This window comes from Acipenser ruthenus, chromosome 44, assembly GCF_902713425.1.
Source record: "Acipenser ruthenus chromosome 44, fAciRut3.2 maternal haplotype, whole genome shotgun sequence".
NCBI classification, from domain to species: domain Eukaryota; kingdom Metazoa; phylum Chordata; class Actinopteri; order Acipenseriformes; family Acipenseridae; genus Acipenser; species Acipenser ruthenus.
Genome location: NC_081232.1, coordinates 401570 through 427500, shown reverse-complemented (window position 1 = coordinate 427500; position 25931 = coordinate 401570). Strand labels below are relative to the sequence as shown.

The 25931-nt window shown below is 41.4% G+C and overlaps 1 protein-coding gene across 1 annotated transcript in view; it reads left to right on the top strand.

The window, feature by feature from the left end:
- Nucleotides 1-9725, top strand: part of LOC117967156 (antigen WC1.1-like) — a 12225-nt gene extending 2500 nt beyond the window's left edge. Inside the window, exons 2-14 of the mRNA XM_059012223.1 lie at nucleotides 72-377; nucleotides 1457-1762; nucleotides 2307-2621; nucleotides 3170-3481; nucleotides 3881-4189; nucleotides 4585-4893; nucleotides 5281-5352; nucleotides 5545-5868; nucleotides 6181-6318; nucleotides 6712-6816; nucleotides 7234-7302; nucleotides 7843-7908; nucleotides 8788-9725. Of these exons, the coding sequence (XP_058868206.1) occupies nucleotides 72-377; nucleotides 1457-1762; nucleotides 2307-2621; nucleotides 3170-3481; nucleotides 3881-4189; nucleotides 4585-4893; nucleotides 5281-5352; nucleotides 5545-5868; nucleotides 6181-6318; nucleotides 6712-6816; nucleotides 7234-7302; nucleotides 7843-7908; nucleotides 8788-8903 (2747 nt within the window). The 3' untranslated portion in view covers nucleotides 8904-9725. The remainder of the gene's footprint in view (nucleotides 1-71; nucleotides 378-1456; nucleotides 1763-2306; nucleotides 2622-3169; nucleotides 3482-3880; nucleotides 4190-4584; nucleotides 4894-5280; nucleotides 5353-5544; nucleotides 5869-6180; nucleotides 6319-6711; nucleotides 6817-7233; nucleotides 7303-7842; nucleotides 7909-8787) is intronic.
- The last annotated feature ends 16206 nt before the right edge of the window (nucleotides 9726-25931 follow it).

Genomic DNA, 25931 nt, shown 5'->3' with positions numbered 1-25931 from the left:
GAAAGGTGACGTACGTGTTGAAATGCTATAGTGTGGCTGCACAATCCCTGATTACTTCATTCTCTTTAAAGGTGAAAACAACTTGAAGCTGGTGGATAAAGACAACCGCTGTGATGGAAGAGTGGAGGTCTTTAAGAACGGGCAGTGGGGGACTCTTTGTGCCGATAAGTGGTACACAGCAAATGGCGATGTTATTTGTAAACAACTGAGCTGTGGACCTTATGATTCAGCTTCCTATTTTCCAGCCAGTTCTGGACCTATCTTGCTGGGTGGGGTTCAGTGCAAGGGAACAGAGACTAATTTCCTCGATTGTAAATCTGACACAGAAGCTTTAAAAGCCTGCACCCACAAAAAAGATGTCCGAGTCAAATGCAATGGTAAGAATAGTTTATACATTGTACAATATACTCTCAAACGAATCACATTTTAATATGATAATCAAGGGTTTTAACCCTAGAATGCATTGAATATCCTTATTGTGTTTAAGATAGCGACCCATGCTAAAAGCTGGTACGTGTACTAATGAACAGTGAAAGAAAGCATGGTAAGTGACAGAGCTGATAATGAACCATCACATGAAAATAAATGATTTCTGATCACAGTGTGACACCTGGACCTGACAGTGAGCATACAGCAACACAACCCTGACCATTCAAAACAAATGACAAAACTATTATAGCAATTCAGATCATAACTTCTTTACACAGAAAAGCAATATATAATCAAAGAATGGCAATACATTTAATTCTGATATTGCATGGACCCCAGGAGAGGTGTTCCCGTACATTGTGGCTTGATAAACAGCGTTCCATATCATTCATGACATCATATCGCAGGGACAACTCGAAAAATAATTCCTCCCCTGTGCACCCAACCTGGAAATCAGTGTCTGTATTGTACATTTTTAAACAGGTAAATGCATGCTTTAATCCTTCTCCATGTGACACTATTTTTGACATGCAACAAACCACGTTCAAATGTGCTTTTGCATGTTGATACAGTGTGTGGTGCTCTACACTTGTATTGATTCAGAGGGAGATACCCTCAAGGGAAAGAAGAGGGTGGAGTGAGGAAGTTGCACATTTCAAAAAGCATCAGATGCAATGCATTAGTAAATATGTGAAGCATACATTGCCTTGTTAATATTGCATATAAAACAATAATGTTTCTAGAGGGGAGTTGTATATTTTGAATATATCATTTCTGTTTCTGTTCAACACAGGAAACATAGTAATGAGTTTGCTGTTGATAAGTATCATGTTCAATATAATGTTGTTGGCTTATTTACCAGTACCTAACATTTTATTGAATTCATCAAAACAGACTGTTTTGAGTTAAAGCTTTGTGAAAGGCTCCATACTGCCATTGACATATGGGGAATGTCCCAGCAATAGTAAACCAATACAAGCAGCTTAAAAATGCTGCACAGCTTGATGACCTCCATGTATTTCACCAGAGAAAACAGCTAAGATAATTGGTGCACCATGCCAAGGCCGTTTGGAAGTGAGCCGGGGTGGAGTCTACGGCACAGTGTGTTCCAAGTCTTTTGACTCCAGAGTTGCAGATGTTGTCTGTAGAGAACTGGAGTGTGGCATTTCCAAAGCTGTGTTGTCTGGAGCTGACCCTGGAGACAGTACAACCCCGATATGGACAAACGAGATCCTGTGCCAGGGCAATGAAACATACCTAGTCTATTGCCAAACCACAGAGACTGAGCAGCAAAACTGCACACATGCAGACGACGTGAGCATCGTCTGTTCTGGTAGGCGCTTTTTAAACATTCTTGTTAGTGTGCTTCATAGGCATGCAAGTGCCTCAACTATTTATTTCCATTTCACACAAAGTGATGTGTTCTAATACATTTGCACATAACTTCGTTTTAAAGCATAACCTAGCATGCTGATGGAACATACTCAGTCTGGCAATATAATTTACATGCATGGTACTATTAGCTCCCATAGTAATATATTAACTGTTAGAAAAATAATATATGCTTATTTTAGTTTGTATGGCACACTTGTGTGCCATACAAACTAAAATAAGCATATATTGATTTAATGGATGTTGGGATTTCCATTGATACACATGAAAATAATATTATACATCTCATATGAGACACAAATCAATCAGTGTGGAAATTCCAGTACATCAAGTTAAACTAACAACAACACTCTAACCTGAGGACAAGTTTGATCATCCAGAACCCATCTTCTCACCCAAACATCACAACATCACATCTCTTATACAATGAAATGAACTTCTACTTGTACAACTGTACCCCGTTCATACCCCTGTCCTGCATGCAGGATACACTGAGGCCAGGCTGGTCAATGGCAGTGACCGGTGTTCTGGTCGAGTGGAGCTGAAGTACGACAGCCAATGGGGCACAGTCTGCGATCAGAACTGGGACTTGAGGGACGCCACAGTTCTCTGCCAGCAGCTGGATTGTGGGTACGCTGTTACTGCCCCAGGACAGGGCCAGTTTGGGGAAGGCAGTGGTCCTGTACTGACCGATATATTTGACTGTGAAGGCACCGAGACTGAGTTATGGAAGTGTCCCATCTCTACGCAGGGACGCAGTACATGCGCTGATCGTAGTGATGCAGGAGTTATCTGTGAAGGTCAGTCGTAGTCATTGCTTTAGCAAAGATTACAATTGAATGCATTCCTTTATAACCCTTTACATGGAACCAGTGCTCTCCTTTAGATGCCCTGAAAAAAAAATAATCTACCTCTGTAATCAGCATGTTTTTTTGTAGATGCATACAAAATAAATAAAAATAACTACATATATATATATATATATATATATATATAGAGAGAGAGAGAGAGAGAGAGAGAGAGAGAGAGAGACATTCTTGTATTTTATTCTCACATAAAACTAGTCACTGCTTAAACAATATGCCCCTAAAATCTTTGAATTTTAATAGGACTTAGACATTTTAAAAATAAAATAAAATATTCTTGTATCCTTGTATCTGATCAGGTATGTACTAGCTTTACATTGTATGATTATTGTACCTGCCCAGTTAATATATCAGCTCCACATTGTGTGATTATTATACCTGCCCAGTTCATGTATCAGCTCCACACTGTGTGATTATTTTACCTGCCCAGTTCATGTATCAGCTCCACACTGTGTGATTGTATCTCTGGTTCCTTGCTCCAGCTCATGCTGGTGCAGTCAGGCTGCTTGGTGGATCAGGGCACTGTGAAGGCCGGGTGGAAGTTTACTACAACAGGACGTGGGGGAGAGTTCTCCTCGACTCCTGGAGCAGCACAGAGGCCTCGGTGGTGTGCAGAGAGCTGGGCTGCGGCTCTGTGATCTCAGCCTCTAACGCCTCTCGATACGGGAGGGATCACAGTGGCGTGTGTCTCACAGGTATCCTCTGCAGCGGGAACGAGACCCACCTGAGGAACTGCAGCCATCCACAGCCAATCCCCTGCAACACCAGTAACAGTGTGGCCGTGCTCTGCTCTGGTGAGTACAACACAGCACAGCATAGAGGGTGAATAACATTGCATATGTACTGAATCCGTTTTGACTTGCTGTTTTCATTTCACATTGGTTGTGCTTTAGGGCTCTTGTGAAGTTTAGCATTTTAATGCCACTTCATGGTACTTCAAGTCTTAGTTTAAACTCACTCACATAGTCAGCGCTCACTTATCTGACCCCTCCCTTCACATACAGTACCAAGAGACCAACAAACGAGATGAATGGCTCAACAAATTCCAATAGTCACTCACATAGCTCTGAGACTGTATTACTGTGCTGCATTGAACTGATTTTAGATGCTTGACTCTGATTCTAGATGCCTGACAGTGATTCTAGATGCCTGAGTCTGATTCTAGATGCCTGGCTCTGATTCTTCTCCTCCAGATCACATGGCTCTCAGGCTGGTTGGGGGAGGAGGTGACTGTGCTGGGAGGGTGGAGGTTTATCACAGCGGCTCCTGGGGGACGGTCTGCGATGACTCCTGGGACCTGGCAGACGCGGAGGTGGTGTGCAAGCAGCTCCAGTGCGGGGCGGCCCTCAATGCCACAGCCTCCTTCGGACAGGGAACCGGACCCATCTGGCTGGACGAGCTGCGCTGTCAGGGAAACGAATCAGCTCTGTGGGAGTGTGCCTCGGGAGGGTGGGGGCAGCACGACTGCCAACACAAGGAGGATGCGGGGGTCATGTGTTCAGGTACAGGGCTGCAGTAACAAACTATCACTACAGCTTAACCAGTGTGGACTGAGCAGGGCTGTGTTCAGGGCTGCAGTAACACACTCTCACTACAGCTTAACCAGTGTGGACTGAGCAGGGCTGTGTTCAGGGCTCCAAAATCACTGATTGCCAAAGGGGGCAACTGTGCAACTAGAAAACATATTATGTTTTCATATATTTAACCTCTGCCCAGATTTAATTTATTTCCAGTTTTTGCATAATTAGGTATGCTTTTTCTATGGGGCATGTGCCTTTTTTGGAAACTATGTTATCTATCAAGTGAAGCTGTTCAAACCTATTCATTCATGTGATAGATTCATTTGAGTCTGCAGTACGCATTGTCAGGCTGACATTTCTCCGTTGTTTCTCAACAGGGTTCAAGCAGCTTAGACTGGTTAGTCCTGAGTTCGACTGTGCTGGACGACCAGAGGTTTTTTACAACGGAACCTGGGGTATTGTCTGCGGCAATGGGATGAAAGGGATCACTGCTACAGTCATGTGTCTCCAGCTGAACTGCGGAGAGAGCGGATCTATTAAAACTCGGTCTGAAAAGAGCCCTGGTCTCAAATGGCTTGATAATATTCAATGCAAAAAGCACGACACCTCACTGTGGCAGTGTTCTTCATCGCCTTGGGGGCCGGAGGACTGTGAGGACGGGGATGTGGTGGACATTGTTTGCTCAGGTAAAGTCTTCCTTCTGTCCATTTAAAAGACATCCTTTTTATAGTGCAGATGATTGCAGCAGGGATAGCAATAAGGCTCCCATGTCATAGCAGTTTGATCCATTCCTGGTTTTACTAGACAGACATGCCTGAGGTTGTTACCTATACACTGGGGCTAACCAAACTCATAGTAAAACCTGGAACGGGTGAAACTGCTATGCAATAGGAGTCTTATTGCTGTCCCTGTTGCACACAATCTATAGATGCGCATTGAACTGTAACTCTGACATGATGAAGATTCTCCTAACTTTAAATGTCCATCTTCCAATAAGGAAGTATTGCATTTTACAAATATTTTCCGCAGAATGATCTCAAAGAATGTGCACGATTGTTCTTTGTTTTGAACAGGTAAACGGGAAAAAACTACAACCAACAGCTCAAAAACTTGTACCGAAGACCCCACCCAAGAGCTCTGCTTTGGTAAGTTCACAGTGTCAGAAATCTTCAATTACAGCCATCCTGAGCTGAAAAGACTTTGAAACGCAAGCATATCAGTACTCTACACTTTCACTGACAGTATATCAGTGTTTCTATATCAGTACACCACAGTTTCACTGACAGTATATCAGTGTTTCTATATCAGTACACTGCAGTTTCCCTGTTGCATTGCAGAGCCAGCAGCACTGCGGCTGGCTGGAGGCTCCAGTCGCTGCTCTGGACGGGTGGAGCTGCAGTACGGGGGCTCCTGGGGGACAGTCTGCGATGACTCCTGGGACCTGAAGGATGCCCAGGTTGTGTGCAGGCAGCTGGGCTGTGGGGCAGCGGTGAGTCCAGTGGCAGAGGCTGAGTTTGGAGAAGGGGTTGGCACCATCTGGCTGGACGAGGTGAACTGTAGGGGCAGCGAGCTCCATCTATGGGACTGCCGGCACTCTCTTCTGGGACACAGCGACTGCAAACACAAGGAGGATGCAGGGGTTATCTGTGCAGGGGATTCAGGTAATGTGTCGCTGCATTTTCTTGATTCAGCAACTGCTGGTGAGCTGGAGAGCAGCAAGAGATGGGAATCTGAGCACACACTCAGTGGTTTCTAATTAGTTACCCAGATGGAATTCTTAATATTCATTTACAGTAAGAGTGTAAACAGCAATCACGTGAGATGTATGTGCTTATTACTGAAAATATGTGTTGTTGTTTTTTACACAGCAGAAAGCACACATAGCAAGTGACTTTGTGTGCTCCCTATGCAGTGAGAGAGAACCTCCTACATTAGGACAAAGCCTTTACCTGCTTACTCCCCCTCTCAATCAGGTCCCCCCAAGCCCAGGCAGATTCCTCCGAGTGACCAGTCCTTTCCAGTGGTTGCCTGCATCATACTGGGAGCTCTGCTGTTTGTGGTCTTCATCCTCTTTGGAGGACAGCTAGTGAAGAACAGGCTGCTGAGGAGAGGTATTCAAGATGTTATAGAACTGCATGCAAGTACAGATGTCACCCCGTGCACAGAACATCCCTGCAGGATTCTAAAGGGGTTTGGACGAGAAGGAATGTGTGTCTACTTCATGTGCTGTGTGTGTTTAATTTAAAACATACCACTGCTCTCTCCCACAATAGAGAGGTTACTGAAAGCTCTGTTAAATTAAATGAGACTCATTTAACACAAATACCCCTCCCCATGGGAGACTAGGTTCTATGCAGGAAGAGAGAAGAACACATTCCCTAAGTTGCAGAGGAGCTAATTATTTTTAAGCTTAAGATGGAAGACGTGTGATTTACTAATGCTACTGGTGAAAGAAAGAAAGCCATGCATCTCTCTTGTAATGAACTTCTCGTTGCATACTCTAGGGATTGCTGAGATGAATCTTGCTGCTTCCCACTTCAATGAGCCACTCTATGAGGAGATTGAGTACAAACTGGCCAGGCAGGGAATCTACAGCTCCCACGGGAGTGGTGAGTACGGAGGTGGAGAGGGGGATGTTAGGCTCAAGTGATAACCTGTCAGGTATGGACAGGACTGCATTTCTACATTCACAAGAGGGAACTCCATTCAAACAGTCGGATTGAAACATGCTGTTACCCACCCCTGGCAATCACTGAATCATTGTATTTGTATAATGTTTGTCATTGAATTGAACTGTTTATTTAAAAACCTTTGGTTACAGTGAGAAATGTTAAGGGATTTCATCCTGGATGTTTATTTAGTATGATCTAAAACACTTAAAGACTAGATTTTGTCCTTTTAAATGAGAATGGTGTGCTAACATGGGACGAGCCTTGATGAGCTGAATGGCCTTTTCTAGTTCCCAGTCTTTTCTTGTTCTGATTTGCTGTTGTGGATGCGGCTGAACCAATCCCTCTTCTTTCCAGGGAGTTTCCTTGCGGATGATGATCTGCCCTATGATGATGTGGACGATACAGCAGGAAGCCTCGCTGCAGGTAAGTCAGGAGGAATATATATACAATTCAAGCAGGCGATGTTTGAAAACTCCACCTTCATTTTGTAAAAATGAAAAAGACAGAATCAAACAATCTCGTGGTACATTGACTTCTGTGCGTGTTAATGCTGATTGTGCTGTTTGTTCAGTAACTTGTTCACAGTGTGTCTTCATAAAGTGTATTCCAATCCTCCTGGCTTTGTTACAGAAGAGAGCACAGTGCCTGTGTTATTATTATGTTATGCTGAAAGTAATCAGTCTGCATCTAGTTCTTTGATTTCTAAAACTTACCATTCAACCCAGAGACATATTTCCTGGTGGATTGAATTGGAACAGAGATGAAATATGCTTTAAATGATGACATTCAAAGTCATTTACCAGAGATTAGGGACCTCATATTGACCAATCAGGTTAAAGGAAATCTCTGATCCATTTTCTAAATTCCATTTGAGCCTCCCTGCATGTTTGTGTATCTCAATCCTGCACACCACTTCTGTCCAGACATTCTGCTAATCCAGGTATCATTGATGTCTCTTTGCAGGCAGCCTGCCTTCTGGTAACCTGCCATATGATGATGTAGGGTACAGTGATGGGAACTCAATGGCAGGTGAGAGACACGCTGAGCTAATCCGACCCACAGACATGCAGCATAGACTTCCTTGCAATCTGATTAGACAGCTATTGTCAATATGAAATCTACACATTTAACTGTTGCAAGTAATGCACCAAGTTTACACATACTTCACTATCAAACTTCCCTACTTCCACCAATATCCACTTAGAAACAAACATAGCCACACTACTTTTCTGTAGGTTTCTCACTCCTAAATCCTTTATTTTTAACAATGGCAATATACACCAGTGTGTAGCTTTACTAGAACACTTCCAGATCTGTCATGTATGTCCTTTAAATACCAACCTGCATGGAAACCTCTGGGGATGAGAATATAGAAGCAATAGGCACTCGTGTGAAAATGTTAGACCGCTTTGTGATTAATTAGGCATCTTAAACAACTTCTAAAAAGTCTCATCCATTTTATCATCTGCGGCTGTGTGTTCCTTTTCACTTGCTATCTGAAATGAATTGCAGGTGTGGCCTATTAAAGTCATCAATTTAAATTAAACAATCGCTAACTTGCCTATTTTGCCCATTTTCAAGATTTTCATTTCCAGTGGTTTCATTTCATATGCACAACAAATCAAAACTACAGAAGCACTGGGATGTTCTAACACATTTTCACACTGCTGTATCACAAGTACAAAATAACACTTAACAACAGAGTACTGATAATAAGTTCTGACACCTATTCAGTCTATAATTACTAATAGGATTTCATACTCTTTGGACTCTCAGCGTTTTCAGCTTCTGAGCATCCTGATGATGTTCGCACGTTACACTAAGCATTGGGAAAGAGCTTTTCATCTCAACTGGGCTCTCCTGATTAATAAAGGTGCATAAATAATTCCATGACACTGTCTCTAGCAGGTTCGGAGAATGCCCTGGCTGTTCTACCCACTGCAGAACCCCCCGCCCCTGAAGATACTGTCTATGATGATCTCTACAATGAGTCTGCAAGCCTTGAGGAAACAGAGAGGGAGTGATGCTGTTAAGACATGGTGTGTGTGTTTGGGGGGTCTCTTATTGTACAAACCATTCGGACAAGACAACTGCAAAGAGAAACAGTGCAAATACAAGAGATACACCCAGCACACAATGTGTTCTCTTATTACAAAGCACACAGACGAGCATCATACTCAGAACACAGCCTTTTCTTTATTTGAAGTATTGCACTCCTTTATGGTGTGTAACGCTCCAGTCTGGGGAATGGGAGTGGATGATGGAAACACTGGTCCAGTTTGTTTTAGTTTATTATTCCCGTGATTTAAATGCAGAACCCAGCGAGGTCATCAAAGCAAGATTGAAGTTAGGCTTCATTGAACTGAAGGTACTGCAGTAGTTTGTAAGTGCGAGTTCTGTTTGACTTTGGTATTAGTCTACAGTGGTCTCAGCACATCTGTACACTGAAATGCTGACTAATCTGTTGCAGAGTTCAGTCTTGTGTATGTGATTTGTATATAATCTGCAGTCCATACACTGTATATTATGGTACTGGTAGAATCAGAGACACGATGCTGATACCCTTCAAATGAATGTAACTTTAACAACAACTCCGGATGAACCTTATTTGTGCTGCTTACGCCACATAGTGGACCTGCACAGTGCTGACTTGTCTGCTTGTGCTGGAATACTATATCTTATACTGCGCTGAATGTCTTATTTTAACCTTAGTTTTTAAGCTTAGTTTTTGCAGTCGTTATGCTAATCATTTATGCATTGCTCTAGTTTTTTGTTGGTGTTTTGCAAATCAGAATCTTATGAATGTATTTCTTTTAAATGCCAATAAAGTCTGTTTCTCTCACTTATTCATGAAGTCTGCATTCTCGATTTCCTCTTGCTATTCACCAATGCCAGATATACAGTGCTGTCAAGCACTGACACCATGTGATGCACCTCCGAATCAGGAAGCTGTCTGAATGTACTGCTGCTAGTGAATATAAATACAGCAGAGGGTTTGAGGGGATCCCTTTTAATAGCATCATGCTGAATGAGTGTATAGATAGAGTAGCTTTTCAAGACCACAAGGGTGAGGTGCATAAACTAAAAGACAGTTCAGGAAATCAAAAACGAACAACTCTCTTTACCTCAGGTTCCACTTCTCGCTTGAAGAGAAATGAATGTCGTGATTCTGAAAGCTAGTGTATTCGATATACATGTTCAGCTGATACAAGTTTAAAAACCTGCTGTACTTCTTTTATATGGACCAGGTAAAAGATACAAAGTCAAGCAGAGACGGTTTTAGAGCTCAAGAGTGTAATGTGATAATTACACTGACCAAGGCACTGGCTGAATCGTTCATAGCCTTTGATGGAGGGTCAATTATACAGTTACACCATCACATGTAAACGTTCCATAAGTGTTTATCTCCAAACAGCGATCCTGCCCTAGCAAACGCAAATCAACAGCTGTGTAAATAAATATCAACAACACAGCGCTTTACTAGACACAGAATTATGAGGCCCTATTGACCCAGCTTTAACTCAGGAGCTGTTAAAGATGTCTGTGTTCAGGACTCCTGTTGCGTTGCATTTTAAACCATACCGCTGGTTCCCTGTACGGAATGTATGTGCTGTGTCTGATAGAGTCACCTTGACTTCTTTAACAAGAGTCTCGGCCAGTTTAATGAATATCATGCTTATTTAATTAATAAAAAGAACATTCTCTAGCAACTCCTCAGGTTCACTAGCAAGCTGTCTACTCTAATTACACACGTGGTTTATAGTAATTGTGTGCAATACAAAAAGCTGTAAAACGTGGACTGGCAGCACCCATTACTTCAAACACCCAAACATTAATTATACTTAAAGAAAAGTGCACTGAAAAACGATTTGAAAGGTTACATTTGTGTTTTTAGAGATCACAACGTACAACTGTGTATTCCGACAGTGCCCAGTAGGGGGAGCTGCAGGCTCATGACAAGTGTATGCAATGTGGCAGGGCTCTGCTCCCTCTTTATCACACTGCTCTGCAGCACAGATCGACAGGGCAACAGCGTGCTCTGCTCACTGCTTTACTCAGCTGCACAATCATTCTCATCTTCTGTTTCTAATGGCGATATTGCAAGATTTATAGTAATTATGTGCAATACAAAAGCTGTAAAATGCTGACTGGCAGCACCCATTACTTCAAGGTCGTCTGTTAATAAATAAATAAATTAATAATAATAATAATAATAATAATAATAATAATAATAATAATAATAATAATAATAATGGAGGTTTGATTTTGCTAGTTGCTGTACATGCTGGAATCAACACTGACCAGCCGTTCCCAGGGAGGCTGCGTTCCCTCTAAGACTTTTATTTAGCCACTGTGGCTAAAGTAACATTTTTTAGCCACACTGGAAAAACTTAAGCCACTTAACAATACTGTAAACAAGTTAAACATGCTGTTTCACAAGGCAAAAAGACGTGTATTTTATTTGAAAACACTTAAATATTCAAATGCAAGACCCAACCTTTACAATACATATAAACCGTATATTTAAAGTGCACTATAACTCTGATTCCCATTTAAGAAATGCTAAACTTAGTCCCACATGAAAAAAAACGTCATCACAGATTTCCTAAATTCTGAAGAGGTTTGCAGAGATATTCATGTACTGCATAATCCTTTACATTATCTTGACTGTGATGCGGTTTTCTTTCCACTGCAGGACTGTGCTGTATGTGTATGTTAGTATTAATCCCTCCCTGACCAACCGCAGCTCTATGTGATTCAGAATAGTACTAGGATTGTACAGCCACTACTGTGTTTTTTTCTGTGTTTGTTTTACCGTGTTCTTTCACCTGGGAATACTGACAGTAATACTGCACCGATTCTAGCATTAAAACTCAATAAATCTCAGTGAGACGAATCCTTCTTTTTTAAAATAATAAATGCGTTTATTTTATTAAATTGTTCCTCTTTCGAATCCACTGTTACTATTTGCAAAATATATTTCAACAAATTTTAAAGATAGTAAACAACGAAAAAATATGTATCTGTGATGTTTTGAAGCTGCGTGTTTCTGGCTTGCCGTCCGTGAAAATGTTCTTTGGGGACCAGAGGGTATGTTTGAAACCAGGACTGCTTCACCTCCCCGTGACTATCACGGTCATGTTTTAGTTGTGTTTTGGTTGGTTTTTCCGTTTGGATGTCTTTATATATATATATATAATTTACAAGCACTGACTCTTTCTAATTCGAACCTTTGTCCTCCCGCCAAACACAACGTTTGTGGCATATATATATCACGTGAACAAGCTAAAGGGCTTTCATTGGGCGAAATTAAATCTAACTAAACAGTCTGTATTGATCATCTTCCAGCACACGTTGAAAGTAACCGTGCTGGCAGTCTTACACGAGTACATTTTTCAAAGCCTTCGCCACAGTGTCGAACTTGGTAAACAATAATTCACAAGGGAAAACGTCGTCTTCTGCTGCTGTCAATCATTAGTCCTTGGTTGTGTTAAGGCGGGTTAAGGTGGTTATGAAAAGTAAGTGTTTTAGTGACGTAATTTTACCTTCAGCTCATTGAATCTTACTTTATTTTAGATGTACTTATAATTAATAAAAAAAAAAATAATAATAATTATGGACCTCTGACAGAAAATACGAATTACCCGCCCAAAGACCTAAAACTAGCCCAAAATATCATGACCCGCACAATGCAATTTTTACCCACACAAATAATAAAAAAACAGCCCAATTGGGTGGGAACCAGCCCAATCTGGCAACACTGGCGCCTGTGCGTCCGGTTTTACTGGTGAAGTGTCATGATGGCTGGTGTTGTTGACGAGTCTGTCTCTAAAAAGCAAAAAAGACAGTGCAAGTACCGAACGCAGTGGGGGAAAAATGGATTCAATCATATACCCATGGTCAAGTCATCAAATTTTGATTATAATTAGGATTTCACGGACATTTCGCGGACCTTTTTAAACATGAAATACACTTAATATTTCAGAGCACTGTAAAAGCCAAAAATAGTGCTACTTGCTTCCTTACTAAAACAGAGTGATGGCATTTGATAAAAGGCAAGCATGCAACATCTCCCAGCAGTTGCTGCCGACATTCTCTGTCTGGTGTGGATTTGAACATACATTGAGACTGCACGTCTGCATCCACTGAATTGGTTGGAAGTGTTCGGCAAAGATTTGCCAAGTTATACAGATGTGGACATCAATTAGAAACAGTCCCAAAACTCGGTTACCCAAAGGTGTCTGGCATTCTTTAATAAAGTCCAGATATGCAGCACGCTCGTTGTCATGTTATTTGTCCCATCCAGGAATCTATTTTATCAGTACCGAATCAAAACAAAGAAAACGCGCCTATTCGGGTCTAAAATTCTAACTGCGTTTAAAAAGTAGACAGCAGGCTGTTTGAAGCGAGGTAGCTGTGCTTGATCGGACCTGTAGTGCTGATTTAACTTGGATACAACCGACACAGGAATACTTTTTTGTCTGACAATAGTGTGTTCTGGTATTTTCTAACTTAGAGGCTCCAACTATTTTAAAACTTCCCTCCACCAAGTATTGGCAAATAAACCAAACCTGATTACTCCCCAGTAGCAGCTGGGATTGTCAGTACGGAGGACCATGTAAAAGTGTCTTAGCTTTTAGCCAAGATGTTTTGTGTAATGAATGAAGTTCAAAATTACACCTGGCGGTGGGGAGGGGGAGGGGGAGGGGGGGTGTAACAATCTCAGCATGGCTGCTTTTACAGTTTGTATTTTCCTGTAGAAAGTGTTGTCTGGTGTTCTAACTGGCAGACAGTCTGAATCTCATGGTTGATCTGCCACAACTCAACCATGAAAAAGAAAGCAGATCCTGTGAGTGATCAGTGCTGCAGGCCTGAAGAGAGGGGATTTTGTACGGCTGCTTGGTTTGATTGCATCACTGTGGGTCTCTAGCACAGTAATACACGGCAGTGTCTTCAGTCTTCAGGCTGTTCATTTGTAAATACAGCAGGCTGTTGGAATCGTCTCTGGAGATGGTGAATCTTCCCTGGACAGACGTGGCATAGTATGTACCACCACCAAAACTGCTGCTATAAATAGTGGCCACCCATTCCAGACCCTTTCCAGGAGCTTGTCGAACCCAGCCCATAGCATAGCTGCTGTATGTGAATCCAGAGGCTTTACAGGACAGTTTATGGGACTCTCCAGGCTTTACAACTGCTGGTCCGGACTCAGTCAACACTACATCAGACCGGACACCTTGAGGAAAAAAGCAAACAACGTACAGTAACTACTGCTAAAACATCAAGTAATATACAGAATCAATGCAGGCTAATTTCCACAAGTGTCAGATACTTACTTGATAGAGCTGTCATTATTATACAGAGAGCTGTTAAAATCCCCATTGTACTGCAGTATTGTGCTTATTGAAAGAAGAAAGTGTTGTTACCAGCAGACAGGCTACCTCTCCTCCTGCTCCTATCTGCACTGCAGCAGAGTTAAATAGGAAGTGAAGCCCTGGACATTTGCATACGTTTCTCTGCATTATTTAAAGCAGCTTGTTTATATTGCTGCCTCCCAGAAACACTGCACACTGGAATCCCTCAACTATGATAGAGGGGCTGGGGCAATCCACAACCTTGGAACAGTTTTGATCAGTTTTATTTTAGACACAAACATTATGTTCATATTTTGAAAGATAAGAGCAGATAGTTGGTTTTTTTGTTTGCTGTATTTTAAACAATATCCAGCTGTAAACTGTTTCCAATAAACCCTGAATGCTTCTTGACTTCACTGAGTCCTGTGAAGCTGCTGAGGTGGTGAAGTGTGACTGTGTTTTGCAGGCAGAACAGTAGACTGATCTCACTGTTCCTGTGAAGCTCAGTAATGCACCTGTGTCAGATCTTTATACTGTTACAATGCTGCCATTCTGTGGGAGACAGTGCCATCTAGTGTCAGGAAATGAGAACTGCTGCATGTAAAGCAATAGCACACAATGAGAAGGAAAGAGACAATGCACTGGTACAGCAGTCTTCAGATTGCAGGCTGTTCATTTGCAGCTACACCAGGGTGGAGGAGCAGTCTCTGGAAATCCTGAGAAAACTAATACGAGAGTTACTAGAGCTTTGTATTGACTGAAAGAGCATAAAACAAGACAAACAAGCCCTGCCCTTGCTTAGCAAATTGTGTTTTGGTTATCCGCTAAAATATAGAAGATCAGACTCCTTGACAACTCAACATCAGCATCCCTGAACAGAGAATTGTCCATCAATGTGGTGCCATTGCAGAAACCCATTGTTTTGGGGTAATGTTCCCCCAGCCCGAGTCTGTCCCAATACTTGCTAGGGAAGGGGTCTGACCAGTCTGTGTGAATTTACTGTTGGAGAACGTCTCTCTGTGTCGGTCACTGTGTTGTTTTATTGGGAGAAATGGGGACGGACATTGTAATGAAGATATTCAGTGCTTGTGTTTGAGTAAAGGCTTGAGCCACACGTAGGATATTCTAAACCACATTGTTATATTCTGTCTCTGTAACTGTAATGATGCCGTTGTGTGTTAACTGAAACAACACATGCACATGGGATGAATTCCCCATTGACATGAATGAGTGGATTCAGACTACTGGTTTTTTGTAAGGGCTCAGGCTTCACTTTCTCAGTTAAGAACCAGACTGCCTCAAAACAATATCAGATCAGACATCATGCTTACATTGCAAACCCAAGCAGAGCAGCAGTAAATCTCTCAGGAAACGCATTGTTTGAAGGCTTGGCTTCTGCTGTATCAGATGCTTCAGTCTCTCCTCAGACTAACACTGAGAGCTGCTTCAGGTATTTAAGTAGAGAGGAGCTGCCACCTGCTTTGCATGTGGTTTTCCAAACAGTATAAAAAACATGAACTTCAGTGAATCATCACACAGCTTCTGTCTAATGGAGGGGTGGGGCACATTCATGCAGTTAATCTGGTAATGGGCTTCAGTCAATCCAACTGAAATCTGTACTTTAGAAGGTCTGTTCTGATAAATTAAACAGTGTGGTTTCCAAGATCTATTCTGGGTTTTTGAGGAACAAAACAAGTTGTATTGATTCAGAACTATATTTAACTCGCCCAAACAAACCAGAAATAATTAATGAGCTAAAGGTTTGTGAATAGAGTCCAACAATACCACAGGTTCAAGTACAACAGAACAGACTGGAAGAGATTTGAACACATTGATTTCTGGGGTTTGTGTCTCTTTTTTTGCTGGTAAAGAGAGGTGAGGATTGTTATTGAGATGGAATAAAATCCTTCACAGTAAAGAATAAGCTGACTGCCCGGACGTGTTGATTATAAAGGAGGGAGTTTGCTTATTGTTCAGATACTCCAGTGGAAATAGCAGTTTGACTTGGTAATGAGAAAATAACCTTTTTATAGATCATTTTTATAAAACACATCTAAACCTTTTCCTTGAGGACACCACCATCTATTGGCAGACAATGGAACTGCCGACCCTTTCACATGGTATCCATTTATTATGGTTTGCACTCTGGAATATTGGAGGAAGCCACTGTACATGTCAATAGTGTGTTCTGGTATTTTCTCCCCAGCAGCAGCTGGGATTCTCAGTAGGGAGGACCAGTAAAAAGTGTTTGAGCTCTTAGCCGAGATGTTTTGTGTAATGAATAAAGTTCTAAATTACACCTGGTGGTGGGGAGGGAGGGGGGGAGGGGGTGTAACAAACTCAGCATTTTACAGTTTGTATTTTCCTGTAGAAAGTGTGGTCTAGTGTTCTAACAGACTGACAGTCTGAATCTCATGGTTGATCTACCACAACTCAACCATGAAAAAGAAAGCAGAACCCGTGAGTAATCAGTGCTGCAGTCCTGAAGAGAGGAGTTTTTGTACGGCTGCTTGGTTTGATTGCATCACTGTGGGTCTGTAGCACAGTAATACACGGCAGTGTCTTCAGTCTTCAGGCTGTTCATTTGTAAATACAGCATGCTGTTGGAATCGTCTCTGGAGATGGTGAATCTTCCCTGAACAGACGGGGCATAGTATGTACCACTACCACCAGTTCTTATAGTAGACACCCATTCCAGACCCTTTCCAGGAGCTTGTCGAACCCAGCCCATCCAGTAGCTGCTGAATGTGAATCCAGAGGCTTTACAGGACAGTTTATGGGACTCTCCAGGCTTTACAACTGCTGGTCCGGACTCAGTCAACACTACATCAGACCGGACACCTTGAGGAAAAAAGCAAACAACGTACAGTAACTACTGCTAAAACATCAAGTAATATACAGAATCAATGCAGGCTAATTTCCACAAGTGTCATATACTTACTTGATAGAGCTGTCATTATTATACAGAGAGCTGTTAAAATCCCCATTGTACTGCAGTATTGTGCTTATTGAAAGAAGAAAGTGTTGTAACCAGCAGACAGGCTACCTCTCCTCCTGCTCCTATCTGCACTGCAGCAGAGTTAAATAGGAAGTGAAGCCCTGGGCATTTGCATACGTTTCTCGGCATTATTTAAAGCAGCTTGTTTATATTGCTGACTCCCAGAAACACTGCACACTGGAATCCCTCGACTATGATAGAGGGGCTGGGGAAATCCACAACCTTGGAACAGCGTTGATCAGTGGCATTTTAATCACAAACATTATGTTCATATTTTGGAGAAAGAAAATAGAACGAAAGAGAGGGGGAGATAGTTGGGTTTTTTGTTTGCTGTATTTTTAACAATATCCAGCCGTAAACTGTTTCCAATAAACCCTAAATGCTTCTTGACTTCTCTGTGTCCTATGAAGCTGCTGAGGTGGTGAAGTGTGACTGGGTTTTGCAGGCAGAACAGCAGACTGATCTCTCTGTTCCTGTGAAGCTCAGTAATGCACATGTGTCAGATCTTTATACTGTTACAGTGCTGCCATTCTGTTGGAGACACTGCCATCTACTGTCAGGAAATAAGAACTGCTGCATGTAGGGCAATAGCACACAATGAGAAGGAAAGAAGGACAGCAGTCTTCAGATTGCAGGCTGTTCATTTGCAGCTACACCGATTAGTAATAATGTATTTATTTTCGCTCTGAATAAACGTAATTGAAAGAGCTTTAAAAAGGCTTCAGAGTGTGTGAATGAAGCCTCAATGGTACATTTTTTGGTTTCTGTCTCCACTGCCCCGATGGGCTGGTACTGCCGAAGGCGAGTGACTAATATAACGAGAAGGGCCTTCCATAGAGAATACAAGACAAGCTACTGCGCAGAATCAGAGAGGAAAAAGCGGCCCAGGAGTTCCGAGGTGGCGTTTTACTCTCTCATTAAGTCTGGACAGTAGCTTGGATTTTATTTTGTATAATATCAGCACAAAAAGAAAAAAGGCAAGTCCGTGTGAAACGAAGCTGAAATAAATAAATAAATAAAACAACCTGTCAGGTTTACAGACGTGCGTGTTATACAAAGATAATAATAATAATAATAATAATAATAATAATAATAATAATAATAATAATAATAATAATAATAATAATAATAATTTCGGTTTACTTTTGCCAGTCTTACTTGACTTGAAAAACGTCTTAAATGGTGCCAGCAAATTCCTACTAGTACTTGGTTTGATAGAATGAACACAAAAAGCTTCATTTGAAATCTGAAAATAAATTTTAATAAAGAACGACACGTTTTTAATAATAAAACCATTGTAGCGTACTTCACTGCTTCAGATTATTACTAGTGCTTAATAACAGTAACGACGTTTTATTTAGAGTTGGTGCTAAACTTAAATCCATTCATGAACCCGCAGCGACACACAAAAAAACACACACACAGAGAAAACAAAACCCGTCTGGTTCTCTCGTCTTTTTTAATGAATATGTAAGGGAGAAACCACGGGAAGTGTTGAATCGGTAAAATAATCCGCCGTTTCGAGTACCGTTAGTCACGAGACACTGTGGATTATTTTACCGATTCAACACCTCCCGTGGTTTATCCCATTTAAAACATTTCTTCGTAATTGATAGTTGTTCAATAATGAGAGTAATTGAACTCTAATTTGGTAATTGACATTTCTATTAATAGGCTACATTGTGTATGAGTTTGCTGGTGTGCCGTCATGAGTTCCGAGTCTGAACCTGAAATCCCTTTGACACAGACGACAGATTGTGTTATAAGTGAAGATAGCAACGAGGACTTTGTTTTAAATTTAGACTATGAAGGTGGCATTAGAAAAATAAAAAGAATGAAAATAACAAAGGAGAAAGCGGAAAGTAAGCGTTTTGCTGCACCTAAAACGGATGAAGAAGTTAATATCTTTGCAAGCGATCGATTTTCTGGAAGTACTCGCGCAAAATGTAAATGGGCTGTGAATCTGTTTGAAGTTTGGTTAAATGAAAGGAATTCAAAAGCGGACTTTAAATCTGAGATGCGTGTAATTAGTGGAGATTTAGTCAATATGTGTCATGCTACGTTGTCATACAGCCTTAGCTGTTTTGTGACAGAAGTAAGAAGATGTAACGGAGAAGAGTACTGTGGTAATTCACTATACGAACCTGTAATGTGTAGACAGCATTTTCTAAGACTGCAGGGACGCACTTTAAGTTTGTTAAATGACCCAGAGTTTGAAAGTTTTTGCAGTGTTCCTGATGGGGAAAATGAAACTTTTGGCCAAATCAGGAGTTGGTTTGCATAAAAGAAAGCTAGAGTTATTTCCGAAGCACAAGAAAATATATTGTACTGTACTGTGTGCTGAAAGTGGAAATCAATTATGTTTAAACGGTGTAAAAGTATAGCTAATTGTTATTTATTAAAAAGACACGTGCTTTTTTGTGAATTGTTTGTCTGTGGTTTGTTAACGAATCCTCAGTTTTCTGTGGATTCGTAGCTCAAAGTGTGGATTCGTTTATCAACAATACATCTGCACCGCACTCCCCTTCTCTTCAAAGCCACACTGCCACTTTAGTTAGACGATTCGTAGATATAATCCACTGAAAGATCAAAGGGTGACGTCACAGAAATGTTTTAAAATGTAATTAATACATAATAAAAACAAACTAAACTAACAACTACCTCGCCTATATTATTTAATACAGATATTTTTTGTGGTCTCCAAACCAAAACTACCAGCATCTTGCTGCAGACACGCTGCTGCTGACGTCACCTGTAAACAGTGCCGCGCGGACTTGGGTCAAACCAATGTTCCTGTAGGGTGAGTTTTATTGTGTTTTTTATTTTTCTTCATTTATCAATGTTACACTTCTAGTGTCTTCTAAATGACTTTCAATGTTTTTTCATTACATTTAAAGCCTTTTAAAGGCAAAGCCATAACAAAATAATAGTGTCTACTGAGGAAAAACGTAAGGGGGCAAAATGTATACCGGTATTGCCTCCCCTGTGCTCTATGGGTTAGGCGCCTACGGTCTCAATCAAGTTACACTCACAAAAATCAAGTGCCTGCAAAAACATTTTTACAGTTTTCTACGATAATATATATATATATATATATATATATATATATATATATATATATATATATATATATATATATATATATGGGCAGCTGGCTCTTTGAGCTAAAATATATAATATACCCCCCCTCGCTTTTCTGACAATGGTTAAGCAGTGACGTTCATGCCTTCGTTTCCAAGTTCGTTACTTAGCAACCACAAAAAATACAAATAAAATGCACGGAAACAGCCAGGAAACACAGAGACAAAAACAAAAAACGATAGTCATAAACAACACATAGTGCAGTTTAAATAATATTAAACCTTTTCTAAGCAATTTTTTCATCACTTTTCCAATCCTTTTTCCAGGCCTGGAAATCGCTGTTTTAAAATTCCATGACTTTTCCATGATTTCCGTGACCGGAGGAACCCGACATTATTATTGGCCGTCAGCCAGCTTCCACTCCCCCCGCCCCCTACATTTCAGGCCGTGCAATCCCAGTGTGACGAACACATTAACAGAACATAAACAACCAATCACAGAACACGCAGTCTGGTAGCCACGCCCCCTGATTGTGCCGCAGTTTTGACCGAGAGAGCTCTCAGCTGTCAGTCTGGTGCGCAGCAAAACAACACAGATGCAGTATAACCTGCTGAAAGAAACGCTATAGCAAGACTTCAATCCCAGCTCAGCCACTGACTCACTGTGTGTGTGTGTGTGTGTGTGTGTGTGTGTGTGTGTCCCTGAGCAAGTCACTTCACCTCCTTGTGCTCCGTCCTTCAAAACCGAGGTCTGTTTCTTTATAAAGCGAAATACAATACAGAATCGGTTTGATATTTCTGTAAAAGGAGGAAAGATTAGTATAGTTTCAGAATTTAAATATTTAGGTGTCATAATGGACTCGCAACTTTCCTTTCAGAAACATATACAAAGGTTGTTAAAAGTGGGGAATTCAATGTGGCTGACTTTAGGGTTATTAGACCAAATGTATCCGTTACTGTTGCTAAGTTGTATCTCCATTCTATGAGTTTCTCTCATTTGTCCTGTTGTGTAACTGTCTGCTCACAAGCGGGGAAGACTGCAATTAAGCCTCTGAATTCTTTGTATAAGCAAAGTCTAAAGATTCAAGATAGAAAGCCGACAAGATATCATCACTGTTATATACTCAAGAAATATAACCTGTTAAGTTTTGATAATTACATAAATTACTCCCATGCAGGTTTGGTGTTTAAGTCTTTGCAGGATTTAGCTCCCCCACCATTAAAGGAGTTTATAAAACTCTGCTCAGATGGTAATGACAGAATTACTAGAGTAACTATAAGAGGTGATTGCACAGCTCCAAGACCACGTACATGTAATTCTGTCGCGTTTTTGCCGCCCCCTTCAATTTGCCGCCCTGTTCTGCCTATATGGTCCCGCTGGCCCTGACTGCAGGTACAAGTAAAACACGACAGATAGAAGCTGCCACTTGTTTGTGTTTTCTTTGAAATTGAGGGTGTGGTTTTCTAACAGACAAGAGTCTGAATCTCATGGTTGATCGACCACAACTCAACCATGAAAAAGAAAGCAGAACCTGTGAGTGATCAGTGCTGCAGTCCTGAAGAGAGGGGATTTTGTACGGCTGCTTAGTTTGATTGTATCATTGTGGATCTCTAGCACAGTAATACACGGCAGTGTCTTCAGTCTTCAGGCTGTTCATTTGTAAATACAGCATGCTGTTGTAATTATCTCTGGAGATGGTGAATCTTCCCTGAACAGACGTGGCATAGTATGTACTACCACCATTCCAGCTAATACTAGCCACCCATTCCAGACCCTTTCCAGGAGCTTGTCGAACCCAGCCCATAGCATAGTCATCGAATGTGAATCCAGAGGCTTTACAGGACAGTTTATGGGACTCTCCAGGCTTCTTAACTGCTGGTCCGGACTCAGTCAACACTACATCAGACCGGACATCTTGAGGAAAAAAGCAAACAACGTACAGTAACTACTGCTAAAACATCAAGTAATATTCAGAATCAATGCAGGCTAATTTCCACAAGTGTCAGATACTTACTTGATAGAGCTGTCATTATTATACAGAGAGCTGTTAAAATCCCCATTGTACTGCAGTATTGTGGTTATTGAAAGAAGAAAGTGTTGTAACCAGCAGACAGGCTACCTCTCCTCCTGCTCCTGTCTGCACTGCAGCAGAGTTAAATAGGAAGTGAAGAACTGGATATTTGCATACGTTTCTCTGCATTATTTAAAGCAGCTTGTTTATATTGCTGCCTCCCAGAAACACTGCACACTGGAATCCCTCTACAAAGACAGAGGGTCTGGAGAAATGTGTCAAACAAATCTGATTATTCTCATCAACTCAAGCCATGTGTTTTATAATTGATCATTTCTCATTTCTAATCAGGACCTTGAGTATTTCAAGGAGGGATTTTCTCCTCTTTAATTCAGTCCCATGTGTCAGTTTAGACTCAGCCTAGACTGTGTATTGAGCACTAATAGAACAATCAGCCCATTAGCACAGATTATTAGCAAACACCTGGGCCCTGATTGATTCACACAGATCATTGTTTAAAGGGTAACTGGCACAGGCATCAGGCTTGAAATATACACCCCTTATTGATTTAAGGAAATAAACTTTTTTCAATATTTCTTTTGAGAATTCACAAGTAAACTGTTTTAATTCCATCTCCTTGATCCTGCATGTAAGAGATCTGGAGAAATGCGTTCAAAGCAGATATTCCGTGCATAAATCCATGCTGCACACATGCAGTCTTCCACACATCCATGCTGCAGTGAGCTGATTAGGTGGGGGAGTGTGAATCTGTTTTGCAGGGAAGCACAGCAGGCTGCTCTCACTGTTACTCTGGAGCTCAGTAATACACAGCCTGCAGTGTTTTCACATTGAACTTTGTTCTGTTACAGTGCTGCCATTCTGATGGAGACACTGCCATCTACTGTCAGGAGATGAGAACTGCAGTGTCGGTGCTGTAAATCACACTTAGTAAACTATTATTATTATTATTTATTTCTTAGCAGACACCCTTATCCAGGGCGACTTACAATTGCTACAAGGTATCACATTATACATTATTTCACATTATACAGATATCACATTATTTTTACATACAATTACCCATTTATACAGTTGGGTTTTTACTGGAGCAATCTAGGTAAAGTTCCTTGCTCAAGGGTACAACAGCAGTGTCCCCCACTGGGGATTGAACCCATGACCCTCCGGTCAAGAGTCCAGAGCCCTAACCACTACTCCACACTGCTGCCCAAACTATGAAAAGCCTTGTACCATTTGCCAATAGGTTTTACCATGAGCTCAAGAAAAATAAACTGAATAAACATTCAAACAGGACAGATGTTTGATTTGGAACCCTTTATTCAATCTCTCACTCCTTGTTCAAAGTTTTCTTGTCCTGCTTGATGTGGAGCACATGAGGGGATTCATCTCTTCAGTCAATCACAGGCTATTTGAAATCACAGTGATATCTTCACTCTGTGTTATTTTAATGATGCTGTTATGTATTTACTGACACAGCAGATGTGATGAATTCCACATTGACATGAATGGGCAGATTCAGACTGGTGGGCTCCCACACTTTTTACCTGCTGGTTCAGACTCTTCCAACTGGACATCTGTGAGAAGGACATGGTTTTAAATGCCCTGTGCTCTTGTGCAATGCTGAGGAAGTCATTCCTAATACAATCATTAGAAGAAGTGATCGCAGTGCAGATGAGAAGCATGCGCTGAAGAGCTCCATTTCTAACAGCTGAAATGATTATTAGATTGTGGTGATGCTGATAATCCCTGTGTCAGTGCAGTGTGATCACTGGAGAATGAAGCCCTGTGAGTCTGCATGAACCTCCTCCAGGGATGTGCACAGCTGTTTAGAACAATGCTTATAGACTGGACTGCAGAGAGACTTTCACTTACAGGGCACACATTACACTGAAGTGACAACATAGGCATGTGGTAACTGCAGTGGAATTAATGGAATTAGAAGGTCATTGTTTCAGCATTACACTAAGTGTGCTTTCCTTCTAGTTCCTCAGTGATTACTACAGAATAACACGTACCCTGGAACTGAAAAAGTGAGCCATTCCTTCCACAAGTAATGGAGCTGATCCTGAACACAATACCAGCATTGTGACTGAGACACACAGTAATGGAGCTGATCCTGAACTCAATACCAGCATTGTGACTGAGACACACAGTAATGGGCAGCAGTGTGGAGTAGTGGTAATGGGCAGCAGTGTGGAGTAGTGGTTAGGGCTCTGGACTCTTGACCGGAGGGTCGTGGGTTCAATCCCCAGTGGAGGACACTGCTGCTGTACCCTTGAGCAAGTTACTTTACCCAGATTGCTCCAGTAAAAACCCAGCTGTATAAATGGATAATTGTGTGTAAAATATAATGTAATTGAATGTACAAAATAATGTGATATCTTGTAACAATTGTAAGTCGCCCTGGATAAGGGCGTCTGCTAAGAAATAAATAATAATAATAATGGAGCTGATCCTGAACTCAATACCAGCATTGTGACTGAGACACACAGTAATGGAGCTGATCCTGAACTCAATACCAGCATTGTGACTGAGACACACAGTAATGGAGCTGATCCTGAACTCAATACCAGCATTGTGACTGAGACACACAGGCCTCTGTTCTGTGACCCGACTCAATAATATCAGGGGCTCGCTTTATGTTCATTCTTTTGAACACATTTAATAAAGTTTGATACACTTTATGAAGTTCATGTAGAGACCAGAATACCAGTTACCAGTCACACTTCCTCTTTCTATGCACATGTATCTAATGTAAGAGTTTTTGTACGAGTCCTGCATTGCACTTCCTCACTGTGGGTCTCGAGCACAGTAATACACGGCAGTGTCTTCAGTCTTTAGGCTGTTCATTTGTAAATACAGCATGCTGTTGGAAACGTCTCTGGAGATGGTGAATCTTCCCTGGACAGACGTGGCATAGTATGTACTATCACTAAAAACGCCTCTATCAATATAGGCCACCCATTCCAGACCCTTTCCAGGAGCTTGTCGAACCCAGCCCATGTTGTAGCTGCTGAATGTGAATCCAGAGGCTTTACAGGACAGTTTATGGGACGCTCCAGGCTTTTTAACTGCTGGTCCGGACTCAGTCAACACTACATCAGTCCGGACACCTTGAGGAAAAAAGCAAACAACGTACAGTAACTACTGCTAAAACATCAAGTAATATACAGAATCAATGCAGGCTAATTTCCACAAGCGTCATATACTTACTTGATAGAGCTGTCATTATTATACAGAGAGCTGTTAAAAACCCCATTGTACTGCAGTATTGTGGTAATTGAAAGAAGAAAGTGTTGTAACCAGCAGACAGGCTACCTCTCCTCCTGCTCCTTTCTGCACTGCAGCAGATTTAAATAGGAAGTGAAGCCCTGGACATTTGCATACGTTTCTCTGCATTATTTAAAGCAGCTTGTTTATATTGCTGCCTCCCAGAAACACTGCACACTGGAATCCCTCGACTATGATAGAGGGGCTGGGGAAATCCACAACCTTGGAACAGTGTTGATCAGTTGCATTTTAAACACAAACATTATGTTCATATTTTGGAGAAATAAAATAGTGGGAAAGAGAGGGGGCGATAGTTGTT